Raw genomic sequence first — 26,469 nt, forward strand, 5'->3', positions numbered from 1 at the left:
TCCGCTGTCAGCCCTTTACTGATGAATGCCCAGTACAGAGGAAAGAATAGGCTTGAGACTTATTGGGAGAAGCTTGATGGTCAGCTCACCTGGAAGTAAACAGAATATAGAAAAAAATCAGTTTGTTTTATTGTAGTGCCATCCAGTTTTTTTTTTGGTATGTGCTAAAACCATCTGCCCACTATTCCACAAAATAGATGATCTCAGATCCACCTTTCCCCTTTTGATTGCGTACTGTTGTGCTTCTGTTTTACTTCTATTGGTTTGCAGTCTGTCCAGATGGATGGCAAACAAGCACACTGGTTAATGTTGCTGGCGGTCATTTCCAGAGAGTGGGTTTTATTCTGTCTTTAAGATGTGGTCTTGCTGGAGTCTTGTGTGTGTGTGTGTGTGTGTGTGTGTCACTGTTAATTTTTCTGTAGCTGCTTCAGTTTCCTCCCATGTGTCACAATTATGATGTGTAGGCTGGTAAGTCTTAAACCGGCCTCTTACATGTTTTTTGAATCTCCCTTTAAAGGGCACATAAGACTGCAGTTATTAAAAAGCAGCAAGGAAATACATTTTTCTTGGAATTATAGTGCCTTATTTCTTACATTAGCATGTTCTACGTGCTGTCCCTTGCCTAAAATGGATAGGATTTGCAACAGGAGAGAAGCTGTATATTTTTTAAATGTTCTTGGGGGGTGTATCACTAATTTTCTCAGTAAGTGCTGGGCAACAGGAGAGAAGTTGTATATTTTTTAAGTGTTGTTGGGGGGTGTATCTCTTATTTTCTCAGTAAGTGCCCAGCACTTACTGAGAAAATAGAGATACACCCCCCCAACAACACTTAAAAAATATACAACTTCTCTCCTGTTGCAAATCCTATCCAAGCAGCTTTCCTTGTATCGTCCGAAGTCTGGGACAACAAAAGAAAAGGGGAAACAAAAACTTTACCAACTCTGCAAGGGTAAACTGGGACAAAGACAAGCTCTGGATCCTACTTTTCGGAGACCCCAGCTGCTAAAAGTGCTTTCTGTATTTTGTAAGGGGTTGTTTTTCGAGGCTGCTGGGTCCATATTCAATGATTATCAGTGTCCGCCGAACCCCTTTTAGAAAGGGGAACAGAAAAAGACTCAGATTTTTGTTTGTCTGAGGAAGCCCAACAGGGTGAAAGCGCTAACCTAACTCTGTACAGTAAATCTTTCTTCATTTCAAACTTCGTCCATTGGATTTATTGGAGTTTACTACTTGGAATTGTTTTCATCTGAGAACATTATTTACATCCACAGCCTTGGAGTGTTTCTGAGCTTTCTGTTTGGGTTTATCTTAGTAATTGTAAATAACTATTTTGTTCCGGGATCACTTCCATCTGGCTGGTGGACTTTATAGGATTGTTTTGATGTTAAGGCTTAAATCACAGAAATCCCCCTCACTAAAGTCACTTTTGTTAAGAACCAAAAGAAGACTTTCACACTCAGAAAAACTTTATTGAAAGAGTGAAGTGTCAGCTTTCTATCATAAATGTTAATACCCATTCATAAGACAGTCCATATTAAGTATAAAACTCTCCAGGAATCCTTTGACTGCAGGGGCCATGGAGACCCGTGACACTACAGAGACGTAGGCAGTGTAGTCAGAAACTGCAGAGGGATGTATATCAATGAAATACTAATTTATACAGCATTCCTAGGTCCTTAGATTGATGGGCTGCCCAAATACATGTTTCCCCTTATAACAAGACGAGGCTCTACTTGACCCTTCTGGTTATTTTTTAAATTATTTTGAGTATGTTAAACTGCTAGAAATTAACTCAAAAACTTTTAAGCATAGAAAATTATCTTTATTCCTCAAACAATGGCTATCTGTAGCTGAAAGTAACAATATGTTGAAGCAATCTAAATAAATTTTAAGGCATTTTTCACAATCTATAATACTATCTATATATTCATATTTAAACTTTTATATACTCGATCATGAAATCAGTTCCTAAACCTGTTCCAGTACTTTCTTAAACTATTACATCATAGGTGATGAAATAAACTCTTAAACCTATTTCAGCATATATCAATCCCCACCAATATTATAGAAGCATGTGGAAAACCATTCAGTAAGACAGAACATGAAGACAGTATCAAAGCCCAAATGTGTTTAATGCCCACGTCTATAACAATTTCAACAATGCATGATCTCACATCTTAACTGGAATATTTAATAATGTGAGAGAATTTAGAATCAAAGTCCAGTAGTTAAGTCGATCAAGAATTATTTTTGCTTATAAAAAAAAAACAATCCACTTTGTATTAATCAGTGCTGATGTCAAAATTATGAATATGAGACTGGAGAAAAGATTCAGAAAAGCCACATAATTTGAATTTCAGATTCACAGTCAGGCTTTATGCCTGGCTGATAAAGTCAGGAATAATGGTATAATTAAAATTGCTAACCTGTTATAGCCATGACAAGATGAACAAACAAGCCATTTTTGCACTTAAGCATTCGGTAGGGTGGACATCTTTTCCTAGATTCAACACCTTAAAAATACAACTTTCTGCAACAATTGTATAATCTTTTCATTACATTGTATAATTTTAATTTTACCCAGTTAGTTATTTATAGATTAGAATCATGTCTTATCGACATTGGAATGAGGTAAGGAGTCCCCATCACCTTAATCTTTTTTCCATTGCTGCTGTTGGTATCCTTTTTTGAAGAATTATGCACGACTCTTTAATAGGATAAGTGCTGCAATGCAGATTCTGTCATCAAATTCATATAATCTGCAAGTGGTATAGACACATCTCTAGAGCCCCTTGCATAGAAATATTTATTTAATATTATTGCAGATTGTAGCAGAATTTTAAATTACAAATTTAAATGAAGATAAACCCTCTGAGCCAAACACTGAAAGTTTCACTTATGAGAGGTAATTTCCAAACTCATTTTTTCACTGGACAAGATTAGGTGATGTCACTTACTTAGAAATTGGAATATGACAATTTTGCTTCAGCCCGTCCCAACAAAAACTTGAAGAAATTAAGTCTGACATTGAAAGATGAAATTGGGTTAAATCCTTATTAACAAAGACCTCAGTAATCAAAACAAACATATTTCCTTAGCTACTATGCTTTTTTAACAATATCATTTAATGAATCCATTCTAAGTGTTTTATTTCAATACATAAATCATTTACTTCTTTTCTATGGAAATGTAAAATTCCAAAAATAATTTGTGAACAAAAAAACTTTCTGACCCTAACTTCAAAGAACATTTAAAAATCTCTAGTCTTCACTTTATTAAAATGTAGCACTCTTGTTAGATCTGCCCCCAGATTATGAGTAATTTCACACATTATCTTGTGCAGCTCCCCCTTGAGGCAAAATTCGGAATCCTCCAAAAATTAAGTGCAGATGTTCGTATTTCACTGTTGCAGTCATTACATTTGGGTTTTCTGCCTGCAGGTAGCCCTCAGCCGGCCTGATTATCAAAGTCTTGTGTCCTGGGTCGGATGCTGTCTCTTCTTCCATGACATCAGGTAGTCAGGGGTATAAAACATGCAGCTGACGCCATTACATCAGTCTTTCTTGCTGTGTGGTGCCTGAAGCAGAAGCAGTTCGCAAGTGCAGATCTGCCTTCTCCTGAAATTTTCGTTTTCGAGTTTCAGAACCGAAGTCTTCAAAAAAGCTAAGTACCCCTTTGGGGATCCTTTTTCTTGCTCTAAACCAATGTCAGTTAACTCATTCACTCCAGAGCAGCTCAGGAAAAGCTGCCTGCTGAATTCCACCATAGAAACAACAGAGCAGCCTGAGCTCATTTTCAGAAGATCCATTTGTAATACTGTGCAGAAAACAAATGCTCATAACTCTTTAACTATAAGAGCTACACTAAAAATGTAAACGCGAAAGTTGTTCAGCAGACACTGACCTTTCCAACAGTGTAAATGTTGATAGTGCATATCAAAGTCATAATGAAATATTTGGCAAGGAATGCTGATATTGTGCAATTTTTTTTTAATTTTTTGGAAAAGCAAAGCACAATATCTTGGTCTATGTACCATGCAGACCCATACAATTTGAGTTTAATTTGTTAGTATGAATGTCAGCTTTAAAATGATACTTTAACCATAACTGTGTGACACTCCTTTCATGAGATATTCACATAAATATGATTAGTATATTATTTCTCATAATTGATAAATAAACAAAGCATAATATCTCATCACCTGTAACAGACAGAGCCTACATATCAGTGTAGAAGTTGTGCATCTGAATGTCAGCTTCAAAATGATGCATCATTTGTGTGATCACCATGCTCCCTTGCAAAGATATGGGCATAATAATGAGAAGTATTGTAAATGTATAATTTTCATATTTGTACAAGACTAAACAAACTGTGATATCTGTACGTGTGTACAGTGCCTAGAACACAGTTCTTTTACCATGATGTAAGGAGTAACACTGTCTTCAAAATTATGCATTATTTCACACAATGTGGTGCTCCCTTGCAAAGTTATTTACCAAAATATGAAAAAAAATCATAATTTCCATAACCTAAGTCGGAAACAAACTTTGATATCTGCCTACGAGTACAACATACAGGTACCATTCTTTTACCATGTTAGAACTATAAATAATCTTTTCAAAATGAGGTATTACTTAGCACATTCAGATGCTCCCTTGCCAAGTTATTTAGCAAAATATGAAAAAAAAATCATAATTTTCATAACCTAAGTCCAAAACAAACTTTGATATCTGCACATGTGTCAAACATACAGGCACAATTATTTTACCATGTTAGTACCAGCAATACTCTCTTCAAAATGAGATATTACTTGGCACATTCAGATGCTCCCTTGCAAAGTTATTTACCAAAATATGAAAAAAATCATAATTTCCATAACCATAAGTCTCAGGCAAACTTTGATATCTGCACATGTGTCAGACATACTGGCACAATTATGTTACCACATTAGAACCAGCAATACTGTCTTCAAAATGAGATATTACTTGGCACATTCAGATGCTCCCTTGCAAAGTTATTTACCAAAAAAATGAAAAAAAAATCATAATTTCCATAACAGTTATTTGCCAAGCTCAGAGAAATTAATTTTACACAACACATTTCATAATAGTGTTTTACTTACTATACTGGTCTGACTTGGTCATGGGTGCTTTCCATTCTTCTCACAGTCATGCATGGCTCTCCTCACGCCATTGTGGAGGTTGGTCAAGAAGAACGCAATGCCCTCCTCAGTTAGGTGAATGCCATCCCTTCTGAACCAGTGAACATCTTCCCTTCCAGTGACTCTCAGAACAGCAGAAGACAGTCTTATCTGAAATAAAGCATGGGTAGACACTGACAAGGGTGTCCAGCCAGGGCAAATGTAAAGAAAAAAAGCAGGGTAAGGACCACCGCTCCACTAATACGCCAAGGACAGGCATGGGGCTTCAGCTTGTGGGCATCTGAAGTGTCCCATACCGGTGCTGATGACCCACTCAGACTGCCATTAGCAGCAATGCCTCCTGATTGCATGCAGTGCCAGCAGTCTGCCTTACCTTTGCCTTTTCCACTTACATGTGTCCTATCGGCAATGGCCACAAGGACTGAAAGGGAAGAGCTAATATAAACCCTTTTGCCCTGACTTATATACATTTACTACACCTGAAGGGAGACTGAGTGGAGAGCTAAGACAGCATGTGAAAAGACCAAGACTGACCCAGGCTTTGTCTTTTTGCATTTGTCCTCCTGTCCATTTTACCACAACTGTGCAGGATAGTGTCAAATAAACATAGATAACATAGGAGTCTGGATATTGTCATTGCTTTATAAGTAAAAAATTAAACTATATTCTTCCGCATACACACATCAACATGAACAAAGTATAAATGTGTACTCCTAAGAGAGTCATTGTGTAGTATATCAGATGACCGTAGTAATTTATAAGAAAAGCATTACTGATTTTATGCTCTCCACACATTTCTTGAAATTGTAAAAATGACAGAAAGAAAGTAGTGTGTGGGGGGTGGACTGCAACAATTCCAAGTTGAGAAAAACCCAAATCTGGCTTGTGCATTCATGAATGTGATAACGACTTGTACTTATATGAATAACAGTGACAGCTGATGAGAGGTTTCCCTGAAAAGTGATAATGGCTTAGTGCTGTATTGTTAATGTGATAATGACCTGCATTTCATTACTGCAAAGTTATGCATGCTGAGACTCAGGTGATAACTGCTGAACATAACCTGTTGAGTAGGCATTCATTATATTACCTTGTGCAGCTGTTATGTAACACAGACTCATTATCAGTAAGGAGAAGACCCAAGTAATTCAGTATAATACCATAACACTTAGATATTACTGAGCCCTTCCTCCCTCCGAAATGCCACACATCACTGACAAAGGCAAGAAAAATTCCCAAAATATATAGTAGCTCCATGCTGGTAGTAGCCAGCAAGTAATAACCTTTATCTCTCTCAAGCAACTGCTGATTATAATCAGAACTGCAATAAGCCAAGCCAAAATGTCAAACTTATGTGGTTGATCCATCTAATAATTAATCCAAATAGTAGTAATTCATGTTCTCACTTAACCATCCCTCCGGTTACAATAACACATAACTAAAATAGCCAGAAATATTGTCCAAAATATCTGGCTGAGCAATGCCAACATTCAGAAAACAAAGTGCCCACCAGCAATCCAAATAACATACATAGAAATGTTACCGTATCATTCTTCAAGTAACTGCTTACCCATGCCCAATAAATAAATCATTAACATCTGCCAATTTATAACTGCTTCTTTTGTGTAGGGTAGCATCCTCAGGCACGCATGCATACATGTAAATTGTATGACGCCATCCAAGAGGGCACCTTACATCAGCTTTTGTCAATCTTCGCTGCCATCTGCCTCAGTGTAAAGTCATCCATTGCGAGACAGTCTAAACCTTCTGTTTAACTCACTGGGCAGACTCCATAACTGTTCAGTTGTCACTAAACATATCAAGAAAGGACTGGACATTAACTGCCTGTGATACAAAAACAAAAAAATAAGTTTCCTATAATCCAATGAACATCTGAGCAGTGTGATCCCGTTAAAAAAGTGCTATACAGTTTTGTAAGTACAATAGCTGTATTATTAGCAAACTGATCACACAAACTATTTTTTCTTGGTACAATTTACCTAATCTTACTTTTCTTTACTCAAGACATGATTCTTAAATGAAAGTCAAATACAGTAAAATGCAATCATTTTTCAGTAAGTCCCAGTTGTTGAAACAGAATGCTGCAAGACAGTGAATGACTGGCTAAAAATGAAATCTGAGTCAAATTCCCAACTGTTTAGATTCCCTCATGCCAAAAATTCCCTTCCCTCCTCCAGAGTCAGACTGCATTCCGATGACATTGCTGACTGCAATGAAAACCTCTGAAAGTTTGCTTTTCATGCTTCTGCTCATGAGACAAAAACCTGTCCAGCGCCTTTCTGAATGGTACATAGTTAGCGTTTCTGTGACGTGCAGGCTCTGAACTTTAATTACCCTTTTCTCATGTGATTTATTTAGTTTTTTTTTTTTACTTTGGAACTGAAGCTCTGAGACAGACAATAAGTAGCCTATATTTGTGTCCCAAGAAAGTACAAGAATTCTCTTTAAAATCTGAAAATGACCAGTGCAAGTCTCACTTTTGGTTCTGCTTTACGTTTATATAAATCGCACACAACTTTCAGCTGGAATTTGTCAGCAGAATACAAAAAAGCTATTGTAGCCTATGGAAGCAAGGGCATCTCCAGGAAACAAGAAATACTGTAATGGTAAAGAATGAGAATTTAAAAGAGGAAAGGAATGACTGGATTTTTTTAATGTAGTTCTGTGCACTTGGTAAAGAACTAGTTACGGAGATTACTTAACTGGATATGTCTACAGATCACCAAATGTTCAAAATTCAATAGTTCACAGCAATTTTGGTGGCAATACTAGTTTAATAAATTCAGTTTAGATGTACGTAACTTTTAGCATAAACTTGCATTCTGAGAAGATCAATGATCAACCCAAAGAACTAATAAAAATTACGAAAGAGCAACTGACTTTCTGGACAAATCTATGAAAACACTAACGTTTATCACAGTTCTGTCTGTATTTAATATTAGGATCGATTTTTTTGTCTCCATTTACCGAGGTTGCGTGTATTTAAAAAAAAACAAAAAAGGCTTGGGGTTACCCTTTCCTTTAGTTCTAAGCCATTGACTACGACATTTATTGAGCACTCACTTCTCAAATTAACAGATACATGCAAAATTACTGATACTGTAATATACAAACAGGTGATTCTCAGTTAATTCGCTAAAAACGTTCACCCAACAACACCGACAATGCTAACTATTAATAGAGAATGTATACCGATAAACCAAGCACAGACTGCCAACTGCACATCTCAGGTCTCAGTCAGCAAACTACAGCAATCTTTACTTTAATGTACATTAATTAAGAATCTTGACAATTCAACACCAGGTAAAGTGCAGACTCAGTCACAATATAATAAATGACAATGCCAACCCTATACTCGGTCATCTTTCTTCAGGCAATTCCAACTACGCTGACACGGCGTGACGGATGCATCAAAGTTAAATTTCCCTAACCCAATTGAATCAGCAGCCTCATGCAACCACCCATCCATCAGCTTAAAAAGGTGTACGCCAACAGTACTAGCAATAGCAATGTCATATAAAAAAAAAATGTTGCGTTGACCTAGCTAATGTAAATGCAGTAGTTGAACCGGAAACTCCTTGCAGTCTGGCGATCTGTGCAGCCCGTGAACCCTCCAAAAAATAGAGGGATCCAGTAGCAAGTAAAATCTCCCAATAATTGAAGAAAGAAAAAAAAAATACCTGCTTCTGGACCCTCTATTTATTTAGAGAAAACAAAAGAAAATAATGTTGGGGGTGGAGGTGTGACGCAAGTGGTGGCTTGGATTGCAAGAATCGATTGGCTGCCACCACTTGCTTTTCAAGAACTTTTAAACAAGATTTTCTACTAGAACTTTAATGGGACCTTAATGTAAAACACACTTCGTAACTGTATAAGGTAATTTACACAGTCAGTTCACGATTAAGTGTGTTTTACAGTAAGGTCTTAAATCTTGAATACAGTTTCTTATGCTAGTGGAAGGCACTTTGCTCGGTAATTAGTATCTTCTCATGGCGCACTCGTTGTAAACACAGAGCATTCATGAGTAGGTACTCGGGCTTAATGAGTTAAACTTAACAATTGTATTACCTGTGGAAAGCAAACATAAAGATTTTCCTTTGTACTGCATTCCTTGCTTAAGCTCAGACCACAATGTCCCTCGCTGTTGGTTTTGTGCCCTATTCAGTCCTCTTCGTCATCGGTCCACTTTTGCAGCAAACTATTTCGGTACTCTGTTTAATTATCCAGAAAATGGCTTTGGTAAGCCATCCGACTACCGATATTCCAAAAAAACATAAAGATAAAGACAGAGACAGACCACATAGGTCCAAAGCTGCCGACGACGCTTTCGTTAAGCTAGTCGCCAGTTCGCCGGTACTCGGTGAGGTGCTTTCGCAGCCCCTGATGCCCGCTACTTCAGATTCGCAGGCCTGTACTGAGACCCATTCGGAGTCCGGTATGCCGTGAGATACTTCTTCGACTATGGAACCTGTGGATGTCTCTACCTTGGATGGGTCCGGAGCTCCTGTGCAGGCACCGGCTTCTGAGGGTGTATTCAGGCCTACGGACTTGCATTTCAAACCAACGCCATCTTCTTCTTCTTAAAGGCCTAAAACCTGACCCACGCCTAGAAAACCGATGTCCAAACCGCATGGTCAGGCCCATATGCCTAAAAAACAAATGATAAGAATGGCTGAAGACCTTATTACTCTAATTAGGGGAAGCCAGCCTTCCCCCTCTAAGAGACCTAGAACCGATTTTCCTTCTGATTCTTCTGATCAGGATTCTGAAGTTTCTGTTTCATCTGATGACCAGGATTTTCCCTTATCTACCTATGAGGATTCTGATGCAGAGGACTCCATACCCTCTGCTTCCCCTCCAGAAGATTTTTCTTTTTTTTTTTTTTTGGTGAAACTTTGCACACTCTTAGGGAGCATTTCCGCTGGGATTACTCTGACTCCAAAAAGAGGCTTAGGGAATTCTTACTTCTACCTCAACACAGGCCTTTAGCTATCCCACCTTTACTGGACATTGTAGATGATGCCTTCTTGGAATCTAGCCTGGCCCCAGACACTTTACACCCGGCTCACAGGAAACCTGACCGGTATTACAGAGTACTTGTGAGAGTCACAATTTCGTCTTTAAGAATCATACTGTGGACCCAGAGACCATTTCACAGGGACCCAAAGGCATTAAGGCTACTACTGCCAAAAGCCCTACCCCCTCTGATAGAGATTCCAGGGCCCTGGACAGATGGGGTAAGAAGATATACACTTCTGCTACTTTGGCCATTAGGGCCCTAAACTGTCAGTTTCATAGGTTAAAGTATCAGCAGCATATTATTGGACTACTTAAACAGAAAATGATGTTGATTACTGACTGTGCTGAAAATGAAGAATTACAGGATTTAATGCAATCTGCTGAACAAGTTGGTAAACATACTTTGCAATGTGGTTTTGACTCTTTAGAAGCATCTTGCACAGCTGCTGTCACTGGGTCTGTTCTTAGAAGACATGCCTGGCTTAAGGAGCAAAATTTGCCAGATCATGTTAAAGCTAAATTGCTGGATTCTCCCTTAAACCAAGACCGCCTGTTTGGCAACAAAGCAGAAGTACTACTTAAAAAGATGGTGGAAAAAGCTAAATCTATGCAAACTGTTAAAGATTTCCTGCAAGTACAGCCTCTCAGATTTAGTAGGCATTGGCCTTCTAAGAATTGGTCCTTTCCTGTCTCTTCCAGGCCTTCTCAGTTCAAGCCCAGGAACAGCAGACCACCTAGGCTACAGTTTCAAGGTACTCACAGGCCTAAGCAGTAGGGGGCTCCCACTTTCAAAGCTGGAAGTAGTAAGACACCCCCTATGGTAAACTGTCACAATGAATTAACCTTAAACCTTACAAGCCCTGCTCAACTGTCTGCTCTCTTAGGGGGGAAGATCGCCCTGCATGCAAAAAAACTGGGAACTCATTACCGAAGACAAATGGATTTTAAATATAGTTTCCCAAGGATACAGATTCCACTTCCACACCTTACCATCCCCAAATGGTTGGCCAGACCTACCCCCAAATCAGTGGGCAAAGGCTGAACAGCAGGTTCTCTCTCTCCTAAGGATCAGGGCTATTCAGCCTGTCCCAGCAGAGGAATGGGGACAAGGTTTTTACTCAAGACTTTTCCTGGTACACAGAAAAGACAACTCCTGGCGTCCTATCCTGGACCTCTATTCTAAACACCTTTTTGGTAATCCCAAAATTCAAAATGCTAACTCTTCATCAGTTGCTTCCCATGCTAGGCAAAAATGCCTGGTTGGCAACATTGGACTAAGCTTACCTGCACATTCCAGTAAGGGAATCTTGCAGAAAATACCTACGCTTCAGAGCAGTTCACATGCACCATCAGTTCTCTGCACTGCCCTTTGGCTTATCTGCTGCACCCGGGGTATTCACAAAGTGCCTAGCTCCAGTCATTGCATTCTGCAGGCAAAGAAATATTCAAATATACCCATACCTGGACAATTGTCTTAATTCAGGCAGAAAGTCAGGACATCCTATTAAATCATCTGGCATTTGTAAAGAAACTGCTAACCTCACTGGGGTACACCATAAATGAAATGAAATCTCACCTAGTACCCTGCCAACAAATTGCATTCCTGGGAGCAAGCTTGAACACAACTTCCCAGATGGCCTACGTCACGCCAGAGAAACAAGTTTATTTGACAACCTACTTCAAACTACTGGCCACAAAGACCCAGCTATCTGCAAGGAAAATACTACAAGCCCTGGGGTTCATGGCCTCTTGCATGCTACTAATTCCATATGCAAGACTGCATATGAGGAAACTACAATGGTATCTAAAAAGCCTATGGTGTCAACATTCTCAGGACCTGGAATAAATGATTCCTATCATTCCTTGCATAAGGACAGAGTTCCTTTGGTGGGCAGAGGCCTGCTACCACAACAAGGTGCTGCCATTCACTCTACCCCCTGCTGCCGAAACCCTAACAACAGATGCATCAGACTATGCATGGGGGGCTCACTTGGCAGGACAGTGCAATCAGGGCAAATGGAACCCGAGTCAAATGCACCTGCATATCAATCAAAAAGAAATGTTAGCTGTACAGAATTCTCTGACAGCCTTCAAGGACCACATTCTTCTAGGACAATTATTGGTAAAGACAGACAACACCACTGTTATGTGGTACATAAACAAGCAGGGGGGAACCCACTCGTACCTACTCTGCAGACTAGCCATGGCTCTGTGGAACACAGCCTTGAGCTACCAAGTGCACCTGCAAGCTCAATTCCTGCCAGACAAGCTAAATTTACTGGCAGACCTAAGCAGAAATCTCATGAACCCACAAGAGTGAAAACTGGAACCAAAGATATTCAACATTTTGAGAAACAAATGGGGGAGTCCAGAGATAGACCTGTTTGCCTCCCCTCAGAACTACCAATTGGACAGATTCTGCACAAGGACTCCCCACAGACAAGCTTGGAAAGTGGATGCCCTGTCCTTCACCTGGGAAAGCCTCTCAGTTTATGCCTTTCCCCCACTGCCTCTCCTCTCAAAAGTTCTGCTAAAGATCAAACAGGACAAACCAAGGACCTATGCTCATTGCACCAGACTGGCCACGCCAACACTGGTACTCCCTCTTGCACAGTATGTCACTGCTGGAACCATGGCACCTGCCTCAGACCCCTTCCCTGCTGTCCCAGCAGGAGGGCCAGATTCTGCACCCCCAGCTTCAAACCCTGAACCTTGCAGCCTGGCTAACTACCTGAGCTCTCCAATACCATCCCTCAGTAAGCAAGTGCTGGATGTCATTCTGGAGGCAAGGAGGCCTAGTACTAGAAAATCCTATGCTGATAAGTGGAAAAGATACTGTTCCTGGAGTCAGACTCAGGGGATGGGCACAACAGTGCCCAGCTTACCGCACATTCTTCAATACTTAACAGAGATGCTCCACAAGGGCATTTCCTTCTCATCTATTAAAATTCATGCCTCAGCCATTTCAGCACATTATAATACTGAGCCACACCTCTTCTCTCATCCCCTGCTGAAGAAATTCCTCAGAGGGGCCAAAAATTTAAGACCACCCAGGAGAGCCCCTACTCCAGCCTGGGACCTTAACTTTGTATTGGAAAAGCTCACTCTACCTCCTTTTGAGCCAGCTGCAACTGCAAAGTTGAAATTCCTTTCTTGGAAAACAGCCTTCCTTCTAGCCATCACTTCAGCAAGAAGAGTGCCTGAATTACAGGCCCTCATGGCAGTGGAGCCCTTCAGCACCTTCCATGCAGACAGGTTGTCCCTCAGGACCAATCCTTCCTTTATGCCCAAGGTGGTATCCAGTGTGGCCCTTAATTAGTCCATTCATTTGCCAACTTTTTATCCTAATCCACAGAACAAAGGAGAACGAATACTGCACTCTTTGGATGTGCACAGATAATTTAGATTTTATTTGGACAGGACTAAGCCTCTCAGGAAAACTGAACAGCTGCTAGTTGCCTTTGCTGCAGGGACAGAGGGGAAGGCCATTTCAAATCAAACCATTTCTAAGTGAATAGGCTATTGCATTAATTTCTTCTATAAGCACCATAGAAAACCTACCCCACAGGGGATAAGATCACATTCCACCAGGGCTGCATCTACCTCTACAGCCTTTCTCAGAGGTGTCCCTACCAGGGACATTCTAGAAGCTGCTACCTGGAGCTCTGTACATACCTTCACCAAGCATTACCACTTGCCTATTTTTTCTAAATCCAGAGCTGGTTTTGCCACTGCAGTCTTGCAGGGCTTAATAGCTGGTCCTAATGCTTTCTAACTGCTTCCTCCCTTCCTTAGCTTTGGGAATCTACCCAAATATAATGATTGCAACAGTGAAACACGAAGAACATAGTACAGTTGTGTACACTTACCATAAATGTAGATGTTCGAGTGTATTCACTGTTGCAGTCCTGGTTACCCTCCCTCCAGCCCCCTGACTTCTATTGGCTATACCTTTCTTCTTGTTTACTCTATTTCAGCTTTCTGGTGTATTTGCTTTTTGTTGGAGGTGTAACGTTGTATATAATTCTCCAAGAAAAGGAAACTAGTCTGGTGGACTCCTGCCATAAACAAGCTATACAATAGAAGGAGGAAGCTAGTACAGAAAAGAGTAAGATCCCAAGAAGGGAAGACATCCCTAATCAGTATCAGCGAGAAACTACGATCCCTCATAAAATCATCCAAGGCGAGCTTTGAAAGAAAAATTGCCAAGGACTCCAAAGATAACCACAAGGCATTATTTAGCTATGTCAAGAATAAAAGTGGCAATGTTCAGATCTGCTTGGAGTTAGTACAGAATGGCACAAAATACACTGAACCGACCGATATCGCCAATATCCTGGCAGACAGGTTCAGCGCAAACTTCACCCCCTCTCACCCCCAAAAGGGCCCATAACCATACCAGAAGAATGTAGAGTCCCTGAAATCACAGACACTCAGGTTAAAACAGCCCTCTCCAAAGCCAAAAACACAGCATCAATGGGACTGGACAGTGTCCTAGGCTGCATCCTACATGAGCTCAAAGACTAACTAACTAACCCCTCACCTAAACACACTGTTCAAACTCAGCCTCTCCACAGCCTACATACCCATAGAGTGGCACACAGTAATGGTTATTCCGCTCCACAAAGGTGGAGCTACAACAGACCCTGGGAACTATTGCCCTATAAGCCTGACTAGCTTGGTCTGCAAGGCTACAGAGCGCATCATCATGAAACTCATTAATAGAGACATTGGAAACCTTCAAACACTGGACCTTACCCAGTTTGGCTTTGTTAAGGGTAGATCATACCTCCTAAACCTGATGGACTTCTTTGAGACAGTTGCCAAGACTATAGACGAGGGAAAGGTGGTACACACTGCCTACCTAGACCTCACTAAGGCCTTCGACACCATTCCCCATTCTAGTATTATAGACAAGCTCGCCAGCCTGAACATAAACCCCTATGTCAGAAGATGGGTTGCCAACTGGCTCACAGACAGAACCCACATGGTGAGAGTTGCGGGAGCTAGGTCCGTCTCTAAACCGGTTACAAGTGCTGTACCCCAGGGCTCAGTCCTAGGACCCCTCCTGTTCGGCATATACTTCTCAGAGGTACAGGCAAGCACAGGAGGACTATGGCTGACCAAGTTTGCAGACAGCTGCAAACTAGGGGCTATAATTGACTCTCCAGCTGATACAGGCATCCTCCAAAAGGGTCTCACTGAGACGGATACCTGGTGTCAAAATTATGGCCTCAAGCTAAATGCCAAAAAGTGCATAGTCATCCCCTTTGAAAAAACAAAGTACTCACAAACTACCACATAGTTGGTAGTCCCCTAAATACGGAAGACGTAATAAGGGATCTGGGGACCCAAGTAGATAGTAATCTCACCTTTGATAATCACATTGCCAAAGTGGCTAGAAAATCCTTCTACGTGGCCCACCTAATCACAAAAGGGTTCACATCCAGATCAAAAGAGGTCATTGTGCCGCTCTATTCATCGGACCCATCTTAGAGTACCATGCCCCATTTGGGATGTACCTTACAAGACACCTGCAACAGCTGGAAAGACCACAGAAGTACCTCACCAAGAAGATCAATGGCCGCAAACAGATGCCCTATGCAGCTCGACTGAAGAAACTCCAGTTGTACTCGGTTGCATACCGCCTACACAGAGGTGATCTCTGCCTGACATACAAGGCCATGTCCAACCCAGAATTGATGGACATGCTCCACCTGAAGAAAACCTTATCCCCTCGAGCCACACACTCTAGGGATCTAAACCTCACCACAACAATAAATAGGACGTGCTGGAGGGATAGATTCCTGTCCCAGAGACTTCCCATGCTTTGGAACAAGATCCCAATCTACATTAGGCAGAGCTCCTCTCTAACACTCTTCAAAAGAAACCTTGACAAGTGGATGGGAAACAGAAAGTTTACCTCAGGGATCACTTCAGTGGCTCTGCTGGACAGAGGCACAGGGAACTAATCTAAGGGAGTGGCGAAAGCCAACACATTCTGGCTAGGCTTATAAATGCCTTCAGGCAGATAGCCTAGTACCCACCTATGAACCTATAATTGCTTCCCATTATGGGGGCACCTGACATCTGGGGCAAGAAAAACTGATGTAATGGCATCGGCTGCATGCTTTATACCCCTGACTACCTGACGTCATGGAAGAAGAGACAGCATCCGACACAGGACCCAAGACTTTGATAATCAGGCCAGCTGAGGGATACCTGCAGGCAGATAACCCAAATGTAATGACTGCAACAGTGAATACACTCGAACATCTACATTTATGGAAAGTGTACACAACTGTACTTTTCAACCCCACTGCTATTTTCTTTATTAATAGCACACTGCTGTTTTTAAGGTATTACATAAATTATTGCTAATGCTCAAAACTTAATTTCAGAATTTGATTTAAAGATCTAATTCAGTCACTATTGAGCATTAATTGAGAATCCAAGTATAATTTCCCTTTCTCAATGACACATTCCTCTTCTCATTCTAAAGGGTAAAATAATTGCTACTATCCCAGAATTGGCAGCAACTTGGTATAATAGTACAGGTTTTTTCCATAACAGAATCTTCTTAGGATAGCACTTGGAAAACTATTCTGTGCAGTTGCTGTAAAATTAAATTAATAAAATTATGGCTTTCTAGACCTACAAAAAGACTTAAGTTTATACTTCAGTTATTAATTTAGATACATTTAGTGATGCTCTGCAATAGTCAGATATGGTGGATGAAAACATAAATATAAAAGGGAGTGCTGTATGTCTCAGTACCTGCAGGTTTTCCCTTTTTTACCAAAAGCTCACATCAGCATTATATGATTTCATATAACCTATTCCTCACAAAATGAAGTTTCTGTTTCAACATTGTTAATCTTGTACCAATAAGACTGAAGATCTCTGCCATGTTCTTTGAGACTGTGTTAAAGTTATACAATGTGGACACAACTTTTTAAGGCCCCAAAGGTAGCTTCTGCTCAAGAAATTTTGGATTGCTCTGTATTCATTTCCAGCAGTTAGAGAAATTACTCTGATCAAGAAACTTGTAATTAATATTATTTCAGCATAAGTTAATTTTTCTAGTATGTAACTGATTGGACTGCTGTGTAATGGATGTCATCAGTACATGGCAACATTCTGTGCAGTAATCCCTCAGATCTTTTTTACATATTGTCATCATCACCATCAGCCTCCTTTTTCCCATCTTAGATGGGGTCATGGTGCCCCATCAACTGCCACCCTCTCTTGATTCAGAACAATTCTCTTACCTTCTTTGACAGTCATGCTTGACTGTCTCGGGTCTTCCTTCATGCAGTCACCATCCATCTCTTGGTTGGTTGACCTGATTTCATTTTACCTTCTTTGTGTCTCTCCAAAATCTGCTTTACCAAAGCTTTTGCTTTTCTGTACATGTCCAAGCCACAGAATCAGTTTTGCTTCACCTTCTGTACAGAACTACAGTACTTTGGTTTCTAATATGTTTTCATTTCTTTGTCTGTCCCACAGTGCATCCTACTACCCATCTAGGGCATTTTACCATCACCATCTGAAACTTATTCAGTTGCTGTACATTTCCATCATCCTGTCTTTAATATGTACTACCTCAGAGGATGTATAAACTTGGGGAAAAGGGAAAACTGTTAAAAAGCAAGAAACTCACCTTTTCGGTCTTCTCTGAATTGCATGTCTATTAAAGTAAAGTGCATATGACAAAACTAGCTCTGATATAATGAGATGTCCACAACATGCGAAAGTGATCTTACAGAAGTGGCATTATAATATCCAACACTAATGCTCCCCTTTCTGTTACCCATCTGGTGTACTAATCTGTTCTACTATTTTAAGTTATGTCAGGAAATTAAGGAATAATGCCTAACTATGCACTGAGCTCATCCATAACAATAACACACACTCTGATCCAGTTTACTATCACAAACTCAAAGCCAGTAGTCTTGAATATTGTAATCTCGAGACCATAATATCGAAAGACCAAAATGTTGAACACCACAATATCGAACTCCTGGACTTTTCCCCCCTGCAAAGACCCATGTTAGTACTCTTTCCTGGGTCCACACCCCTGCAGGACCAATGTTAGCATTTGTTCCTAGATTTACACTGGTGGGGGGCTCAGTATTGAAAAGTTTTAGACATTGTGGTCTTCAGAATTTTGATTTTTCAATATTATGGTCTTGGGAATATAATTTTCAAGATTGTGATAGAAAACTTTCTGATCCCAGGTACGGAGCCAATATATTAGTAGACAAATTTAGTGCTACTTTTATTCCACTTACCCGTGTTGTTGCCTCTAGTATCACTTAAAATTTAGTTCCCCTGAAATCATTTTGAAATGAATCTTGGAATTCCAATCAAAGGCTAAAAATCATACTTTATGGAACCAGACAACATACCAGGCTGCATTGTCCTCAATGCCATGTACGTACTGTCCGGGCCTCTACTTATACTGCTCAGTCTCAGCCTATCCAGAGGTTTGTGCCTCATTCCTGGAGAAAAAACACTGTGGCCCCCTGTACGAGGGCGGCCCCTCTTCAGACCTAGATAATTATAGGTGTTAAGTTGCAGATGTTAGCTTCTTAACTGAGGGATATGGGATGTTTCCTTATAGAATCATAAGAAAGTTAAAAAGGTACACAGGTGAAAATAAAATAAATGATTTGTTTTAAAAGTACCCAAGCTGCATGTGCGGGATGGATTTGAGAAAAGGTTGTGAGACTGAATCTTCTTAAGTGGATTTATAATTTGAGAAAGAGCTGGGGGAAGCCTGTTTCATGATTTTTATGTTGTTACACAGAGCAGTGTACTAACAGATAGATTTTGAGAACTTGGTCTTCAGAGTATATTTCGCTGATGGGCTATACTACTTGATAAGGGATTCCAGAGTAGGACATACAGTGACATAGGAATGTGGGTGCCATTCTTAGTTGCAGCATGTTAGCAAGTTTAGAGTTCCAAATAAAATGAGGAGATGAATTACAGATGGTGATGTGTTGTAAAGATATGCCTTGAAGACATGTATCTGCACTGTACATCATTGCTCATTTGAAGAGAGTAAAGTGAAGATTTGTGAAGTTGCAAGAAGTACACATTCCACATTCACTTGTAAATTAAGATGCTAGCATGAACACAGCTACTTAAAGATCATTTGCAGCTAAGTCATTATACCTTTGGTTTGGTTTCAGCTGCTGTTCAACTAGTCATTGGTTGGCTAAATCAAAGTATTGTTTCTCTTTGCAGACTATTGTCTCTGTTAGCTCAGGCTTCTCCAAGACTCTTTATATCCTTCATTTATAAGCAAGACTGTAGTGACAGAGTGCGGCTAGCCTTGGAAGTGACGACCACAAACAGCTGTTCCTGTGAAAATAGTCAGATAACCACACCACAAGGTGCGTATTTTTATTCTGCTTCCTATCTGACTTAACATGTGGATGGCAGCCTAGTATTCTGTGAACAATAATGCAGCAACTTTTAAGCAGTAATACATTACAGGGTGTCCTTTATTAAGGAATCACTATAATGGATGGTGTAGTATGGTAATTAACGTGTTTTGTAAAGTGAAGACAGATTATTGTTTTTCTTTCAGCATGAATGAGAAGTAACTGTGGCAGAAATAAAACAAAATTTTAATCTGATTCTTGTCCTTTACTTCAGCCACTCTTTGTTCACAAAAAATAGCTTCAGATCAACTGATATGCTCTTCTGGCTTTTAGTGTTACTGGAAGACTCCTGCTTAACGTACCTGTGAAAACCTAAATTATGTTTTAACTTTCTGTTGTATCGTGCAGTTCCTTGTTTTCCTTGAATGCATTTCTGCACTTATATTTTTTGCAGACCACAGGAAAGGTACGATTCCTCACCTACTGCCAGAGACAGATAATTTAGTTTCTCAATTCAAGAAGCAGTGTGACACTCAGCCAGTGGAGGGATGGACAATCAAGTAAGTGGGTGGCATAATATTTTCTGCATTTTTCATTCTAAGAACAATATTGCAAACTGCTTGCCAAACATTTCTAATTCAGCACAGAGATCAAACTGTTTGTATTGGCAGATGTACCTGAGAAGCTTACATTTGATGAAGATATACTGTTGCATTTCTGTGGCATCTGTGAGTCTGACAGTCGAGCAATGAACGACCACCAGTCTAGCCATCCACACCTTAAGCAGTATGACATAAACTTCTTTTGGGTGATTAAAGGTGACCCATTGTACAGCATGATCATCTCTTCAGTAACTGTATTGCAAGTTTTAAAGTGTATGTTTTTTGGGCTGTAAAGTTGTGGGAGACTCAAGGATTTTGTTCTGGACTTCAGTAATTACAGATGTTCATTGTGTTTCACTGTTGCAGTCATTACAATTGGGTTATCCTGCTGGCAGGCTACCCCCAGTCGGCCTGAATTCCAAAGTCTAGGTCCGGCGTCGGTTGCTGTCACCTCCTCCCTGGCATCAGTACGCAAGGGGTATAAAAGAAGCAGCCGACGCCATTTTCTTCAGTCTTTCTTGCCATGCGGTGCCCAAAGCAAAAGCAGTTCGCAGGTGCCGGTCGGCCGACCCCTGAGATTTTCAAGTTCAAATTTCAGATCCGAAGTCTTCGTTAAAAGCTAAGTACCCCGTTGGGGAAACCTTTTTCTTGCTCCAGACTGGTCAGAAAAAGTTAATAATTGTATTTCTTGTGGGACGCAAATACCTCATAAGGATTTTCATTCTTACTGTATTCCTTGCCTAGGGCCTGACCACAACATTGTTAGCTGTCGGTTTTGTGCTAGATTTAATCAACGCACTATTAAGCATCAGTACGATTTTGCATTTCATTACTTTGGCAGACGATTTAATTATATAATGCCATTAGAACAGCCGACTACCGGAGTTTACAAAAAACGCAAAGAAAAAGAAAAGGACAGGCATCCGAGGTCAAAACCGACGACGAGGCTTCTTCTAGGCCAGTTGCCGGTTCTCAGTGAGGCGCTTTCGCAGCCCCTGACGACCGCTACTTTAGAGCCGCAGGCCGATACCGACTCCCAAGTGGAGTCAACCAGGCCTACAGAAACTCAAGGTATTGGACCTTCGGAAACCATTCTCTCAGATGTGTCCAGAGCCGCTGAGCAGGCATTGGCTTCTGAGGGCATTTTCAGGCCTACACAATTATATGTTAAAATGACTTCAGCTTCAAAGGCAAAGACTAAAGCAGCTTTAAAGACAAAGAAACAAGTACAACAGCCCCATGGACAGGCCTCCATGCCTAAAAAACAGATGCTCAAAATGGCCGAAGACCTGATTACTTTGATCAGGGGTTCTCATCCCCCTCCTGACAAGAGGCCTAGGCAAGAGATAGAATATGAATCTTCAGATCAGGTTTCCATTTCATCTGATTCCTCTTCTGATTAGCAAAACTCTCTTCCTCCTTATGAGGATTCTGATGCTGAAGAATCTATCCCCTCAGCTTCTCCACCTGAGGATTATTCTTTTGGGGAAACACTAAATACCATGAGGGAGCATTTCCACTAGGAGAGCCAAGATTATTCAGAATCTAAGAAAAGGCTCAGAGACTTTCTTTTACTGCCTCAGCACAGGCCCCTTGCTATTCCACCTGTGCTAGACATTGTAGATGATGTATTTTCAGAGTCCAGTCTGACTCCTTACCTCCAGCTTCTGTTAAGCCAGAGAGATACTACAGGGTTCCAGACTCCCACAAATTTATTTTTAAAAATCCTGCTGCTGACCCAGAAACTATCTCTCAGGGTCCCAAGGGGGTCAAGGCTTCCACTGCAAAAAACCCTACCCCCCATGACAGAGATTCCAGGGCACTGGATAGATGGGGAAAAAAGATTTAAACTTCTGCTACCTTGGCTATAAGGGCTTTAAATTGTTAGTTTCATATGCTTAAATATCAGCAATACATAATGGCACTGCTTAAACAGAAAATGTCAAATTCTGAATGTGCAGAAAATAAAGAAATGCAGGATTTATTGCATGCAGCTGAACAAGATGGAAAGCATACTTTACAATGTGGTTTTGATTCTTTGGAGGCCTCCTGCAGTGCCGCTGTTATGGGTTCTGCCATTAGGAGGCATGCTTGGTTAAAGGAACAGAATCTGCCTGATCATGTTAAAGCAAAATTATTAGATGCTCCATTACAGCATGATACCTTGTTTGGTGTTAAAGCAGAAAAGGTCTTGAAGAAAATGGAGGACAAAGCCAAATCTATGCAGACAGTCAAGGATTTCTTACAGGTACAGACTCCAAGATTTAGCAGACACTGCCCTACAAAGAATTGGTCCTTTCCAGTGTCAGACAGGCCACAAAGAGGCAGAGGCAGATACAGACACCCTAGAGACAGATCCCAGCCCCAAGGCTCATATAGGTCTAAACAATGGGGTGCTTCTACCTCCAAAAGCGGAGAAGACAAGTTGCAGCCATACAGAAAGCAGTCCCAATGATTTCCCCCTGCCAGCACCAAGCACTTGTCTACTGGCAGCTCCTTTAGGGGGAAAAGTAGCACTTTTTTCTCAAAACTGGCACCTTATCACCCAGGACAAATGGGTCTTGAACATAGTGTCACAAGGTTACAGGTTCCACTTTCACACCCTGCCAAGGGCAAATGGTATGCCAGACCTGCCAAAAAATCAATGGGCAGAGGCACAAAAACAAGTTTCATCCCTCATGGACATGAGGGCCATTCAGCAAGTACCACAGCAAGAGCAGGGACAAGGATTTTACTCAAGACTTTTCTTGGTGCCCAGAAAGGACAAAGCCTGGAGGCCAATACTGGACCTATCTATTCTAAACACATACCTGGATATTCCAAAATTCAAAATGTTGACTTTGCAGCAGCTTCTGCCCATGCTGGGCAAGAAGGCTTAGCTTGTAACTTTAGACCTAAAAGAGGCATACCTGCATGTCCCAATCAGACAATCATGCAGAAGATACCTCAGATTCTTAGCTGGCTCAATGCACTACCAATTCTCTGCACTGCCCTTTGGCTTATCTACTGCACCCAGGGTCTTCACAAAATGCCTGGCACCAGTAATTGCATTTTGCAGACAAAGAGGAATGCAAATATATCCTTACTTGGGCGACTGCCTTATTCAAGCAGAGAACAAGGACATACTACTACAGCATCTGGCGTTTGTAAAAAGATTATTAACATGCCTAGGGTACACAGTAAACGAAAAGAAATCAGAACTTGTACCCTCTCAAGAGATAATATTCCTGGGTGCAAGCTTAAATACAACTGCCCAGATGGTTTATCTCATGCCAGACAAACAAAGGCAACTGACTACTTATTTCAAAATGTTGGCAACAAACACCCAGTTAACTGCAAGAAAAATTGTGCAGGCTTTGGGCTTCATTGCATCCTGCATTCTGCTAATTTCATAAGCAAGCACAGATATGAGGAAACTACAATGGTATCTAAAAAGTGTTTGGACTCAACATTGCCACAGCCTGGAAACAATAATTACACTCATTCCTTGCCTACAACAGGAGTTTCAGTGGTGGGCAAAGGCCTATCACTGCAACAAGGGGCAGCCATTCACCATACCTCCAGCCAGGCAGACATTGACAACAGATGCATCAGATTATGCCTGGGGGCACCACATGGCTGGAGGATGTATTCAGGGCTCATGGTCCACAATCCAAATGCATCTACATATCAATCAAAAAGAGATGCTAGCTGTTCAAAATGCCCTGACAGCCTTCAAGGATCTACTTCATCCAGGACAACTACTGATAAAGACGGACAATACTACAGTCATGTGGTACATAAACAAGCAGGGAGGCACACATTCCTACCCCCTTTGCCGACTAGCCATGACTTTGTGGGGCACAGCATTGACTTACCAAGTACATCTGCAAGCACAATTCCTGCCAGGAAAGATAAATACTCTGGCAGACGAACTAAGCAGAAACCTCATGGATCCCCACGACTGGAAATTGGATCCACAAGTCTTCAACATATTAACAAGGAATTGGGGATGCCCGGACAACTGCCAACTACAGATATTCTGCACAAGGACTTATCACAAGCAAGCATGGAAAGTGGATGCTCTATCTTTCAGCTGGAAAAACCTAACAGTATACGCCTTTCCCCCACTGCCTCTCCTTCCCAAGGTACTCCTAAAGGTCAGACAAGAGAAGCCAAAAAAGATGCTGATTGCTCCAGACTGGCCCTGCCAGCACTGGTACCCAATCCTAAGGAACTTGACTCAATGCCCAGCATGGACATTACCTCAAATTCTTCACTTGCTGACCCAACAAAACAATCAGATCCTGCACAGCCAACTCAGGACCTTAAATCTGGCAGCATGGTGGATAATGTAGCTTTTCAAAACACACCTCTCTCTAAAGCAGTTATGGATGTTATCTTGGAGGCCAGGAGGCCCAGTATCAGAAAAACTTATGCAGGAAAATGGAAGAGATTCTGTACTTGGAACCAGGCACAAGGAATTGACATGATTGTTCCAAATATCCCTCAGATTTTGCTATACTTAACTGAGATGCTGGACAAAGGCCTATCTTTTTCATCAGTTAAGATTCATGCCTCTGCCATTTCAGCTCATTACAATACAGAGCCAACTATTTTTCTCATCCTTTATTAAGGCAGTACTTCAGAGGAGCCAAACACTTACGGCCTCCAAGGAGATCACCAATACCTGCATGGGACCTCAATTATGTCTTTGAAAAACTCAACTCTGCCTCCTTTTGAACCAGCCGCTACAGCTGATATAAAATTTTTATCATGGAAAACAGCTCTGCTCCTAGCAATAACCTCTGCAAGACGAGTCGCAGAGCTACAGGCACTCATGGCTGTGGAACCTTTTATCATTTTCCATCCAGATAGGGTTTCTCTAAGGACAAACCCCACTTTTATGCCTAAGGTAGTGTCCTGTGTGGCCCTCAATCAAACTATTCACTTGCCTACCTTTTATCCAAACCCACAGAATAAGGGTGAGAAACTTCTGCATTCTTTGGACATACACAGACAGCTGCACTTCTTCTTGGACAGAACCAACGCTTTCAGAAAGACTGAGCAATTACTGGTAGCATATGCTGCAGGATCACAAGGAAAGGCTATCTCAAAGCAGACTATTTCAAAGTGGATAGGTCACTGCATTCGTCTATGCTATTCTCAACATGACAAATCAGTGCTTAAGGGCATTAGGCCACATTCAACCAGAGCAGCAGCCACTTCAGCAGCCTTCCTCAGACAACCTGCCAACCAAAGACATTTTAGAGGCTGCAACCTGGAGTTCAGTGCATACTTTTACAAAGCACTACCACTTACCACTCTACTCCAAATCCAGGGCAGGCTTTGCCACTGCTGTACTGCAAGGCCTCATAGCCGCTCCTAATTCTATTTAGTTCCAGCCTCCCAACCTTAGCTTTGGGATTCAACCCAGCTGTAATGACTGCAACAGTGAAACATGATGAACATAGTACAGTTGTGTACCTACCATAAATGTAGATGTTTGAGTGTATTCACTGTTGCAGTCCAGGCTACCCACCCAGCATCCCCCTTATCTTTGCTGGACCTTATCTGTACTTCTCTGTTCTATACAACCTATGTGGAGTATTTGCTTGTAGATGAAGGAAACTTATTTCTTAGTGCATGCATGCTTTATTGACATTTTTTAGCCTTGTCTTTTGGGGGCACCTGACATCTGGGGCAAGAAAAACTGAAGAAAATGGCGTCGGCTGCACCTTTTATACCCCTGGCGCATTGACTCCAGGGAGGAGTCGACAGCAACTGACGCCGGACCTAGACTTTGGAATTCAGGCCGACTGCGGGTAGCCTGCCAGCAGGATAACCCAATTGTAATGACTGCAACAGTGAATACACTCGAACATCTACATTTATGGTAGGAACACAACTGTACTTTGCTCACCTTATATGGTTGTAGAAGAGATGCATCAGTTGGAGCCGATTAATATCATTGTGAATGGCTGCTGCTGTTTTTTTTCTATACTTTTTATCCCTGTTACGTGCTAACCATCTCTCTTTTCTGTATTGTACTCATGTCTATTTATTCTGCACTTACTAGGGTGAGAGGCAGTCATAGAGGAGACTGCCATGTTTGTGGCTGTCGGGCTTTTTTGTCCTTTAATAGCCTACTTTCCTAGCAGACGTGTGCTTGCATAAATGAAGTGGGCTACCCCACAAATTCAATTTGTCAAAGTCAAGCATAACACCCCAGTCCCTATGTTGTGCACCATGCCCTTCTTTGACCAGAAGTCCCATGTATGCAGAAGCTGAC

The 26,469-nt window shown here is 41.2% G+C and overlaps 1 protein-coding gene across 1 annotated transcript in view; it reads left to right on the forward strand.

The window, feature by feature from the left end:
* ENGASE (endo-beta-N-acetylglucosaminidase) overlaps window positions 1-26,469 on the forward strand; it is a gene marked incomplete in the record, with an annotated part of 426,929 nt that overhangs the window by 318,519 nt on the left and 81,941 nt on the right. Inside the window, 2 exon segments of the mRNA XM_044068061.1 lie at window positions 19,457-19,605; window positions 20,051-20,156. Of these exon segments, the coding sequence (XP_043923996.1) occupies window positions 19,457-19,605; window positions 20,051-20,156 (255 nt within the window).

This window comes from Protopterus annectens, chromosome 4.part0, assembly GCF_019279795.1.
Source record: "Protopterus annectens isolate FY-2018-M chromosome 4.part0, PAN1.0, whole genome shotgun sequence".
Lineage (NCBI taxonomy): Eukaryota > Metazoa > Chordata > Ceratodontiformes > Protopteridae > Protopterus > Protopterus annectens.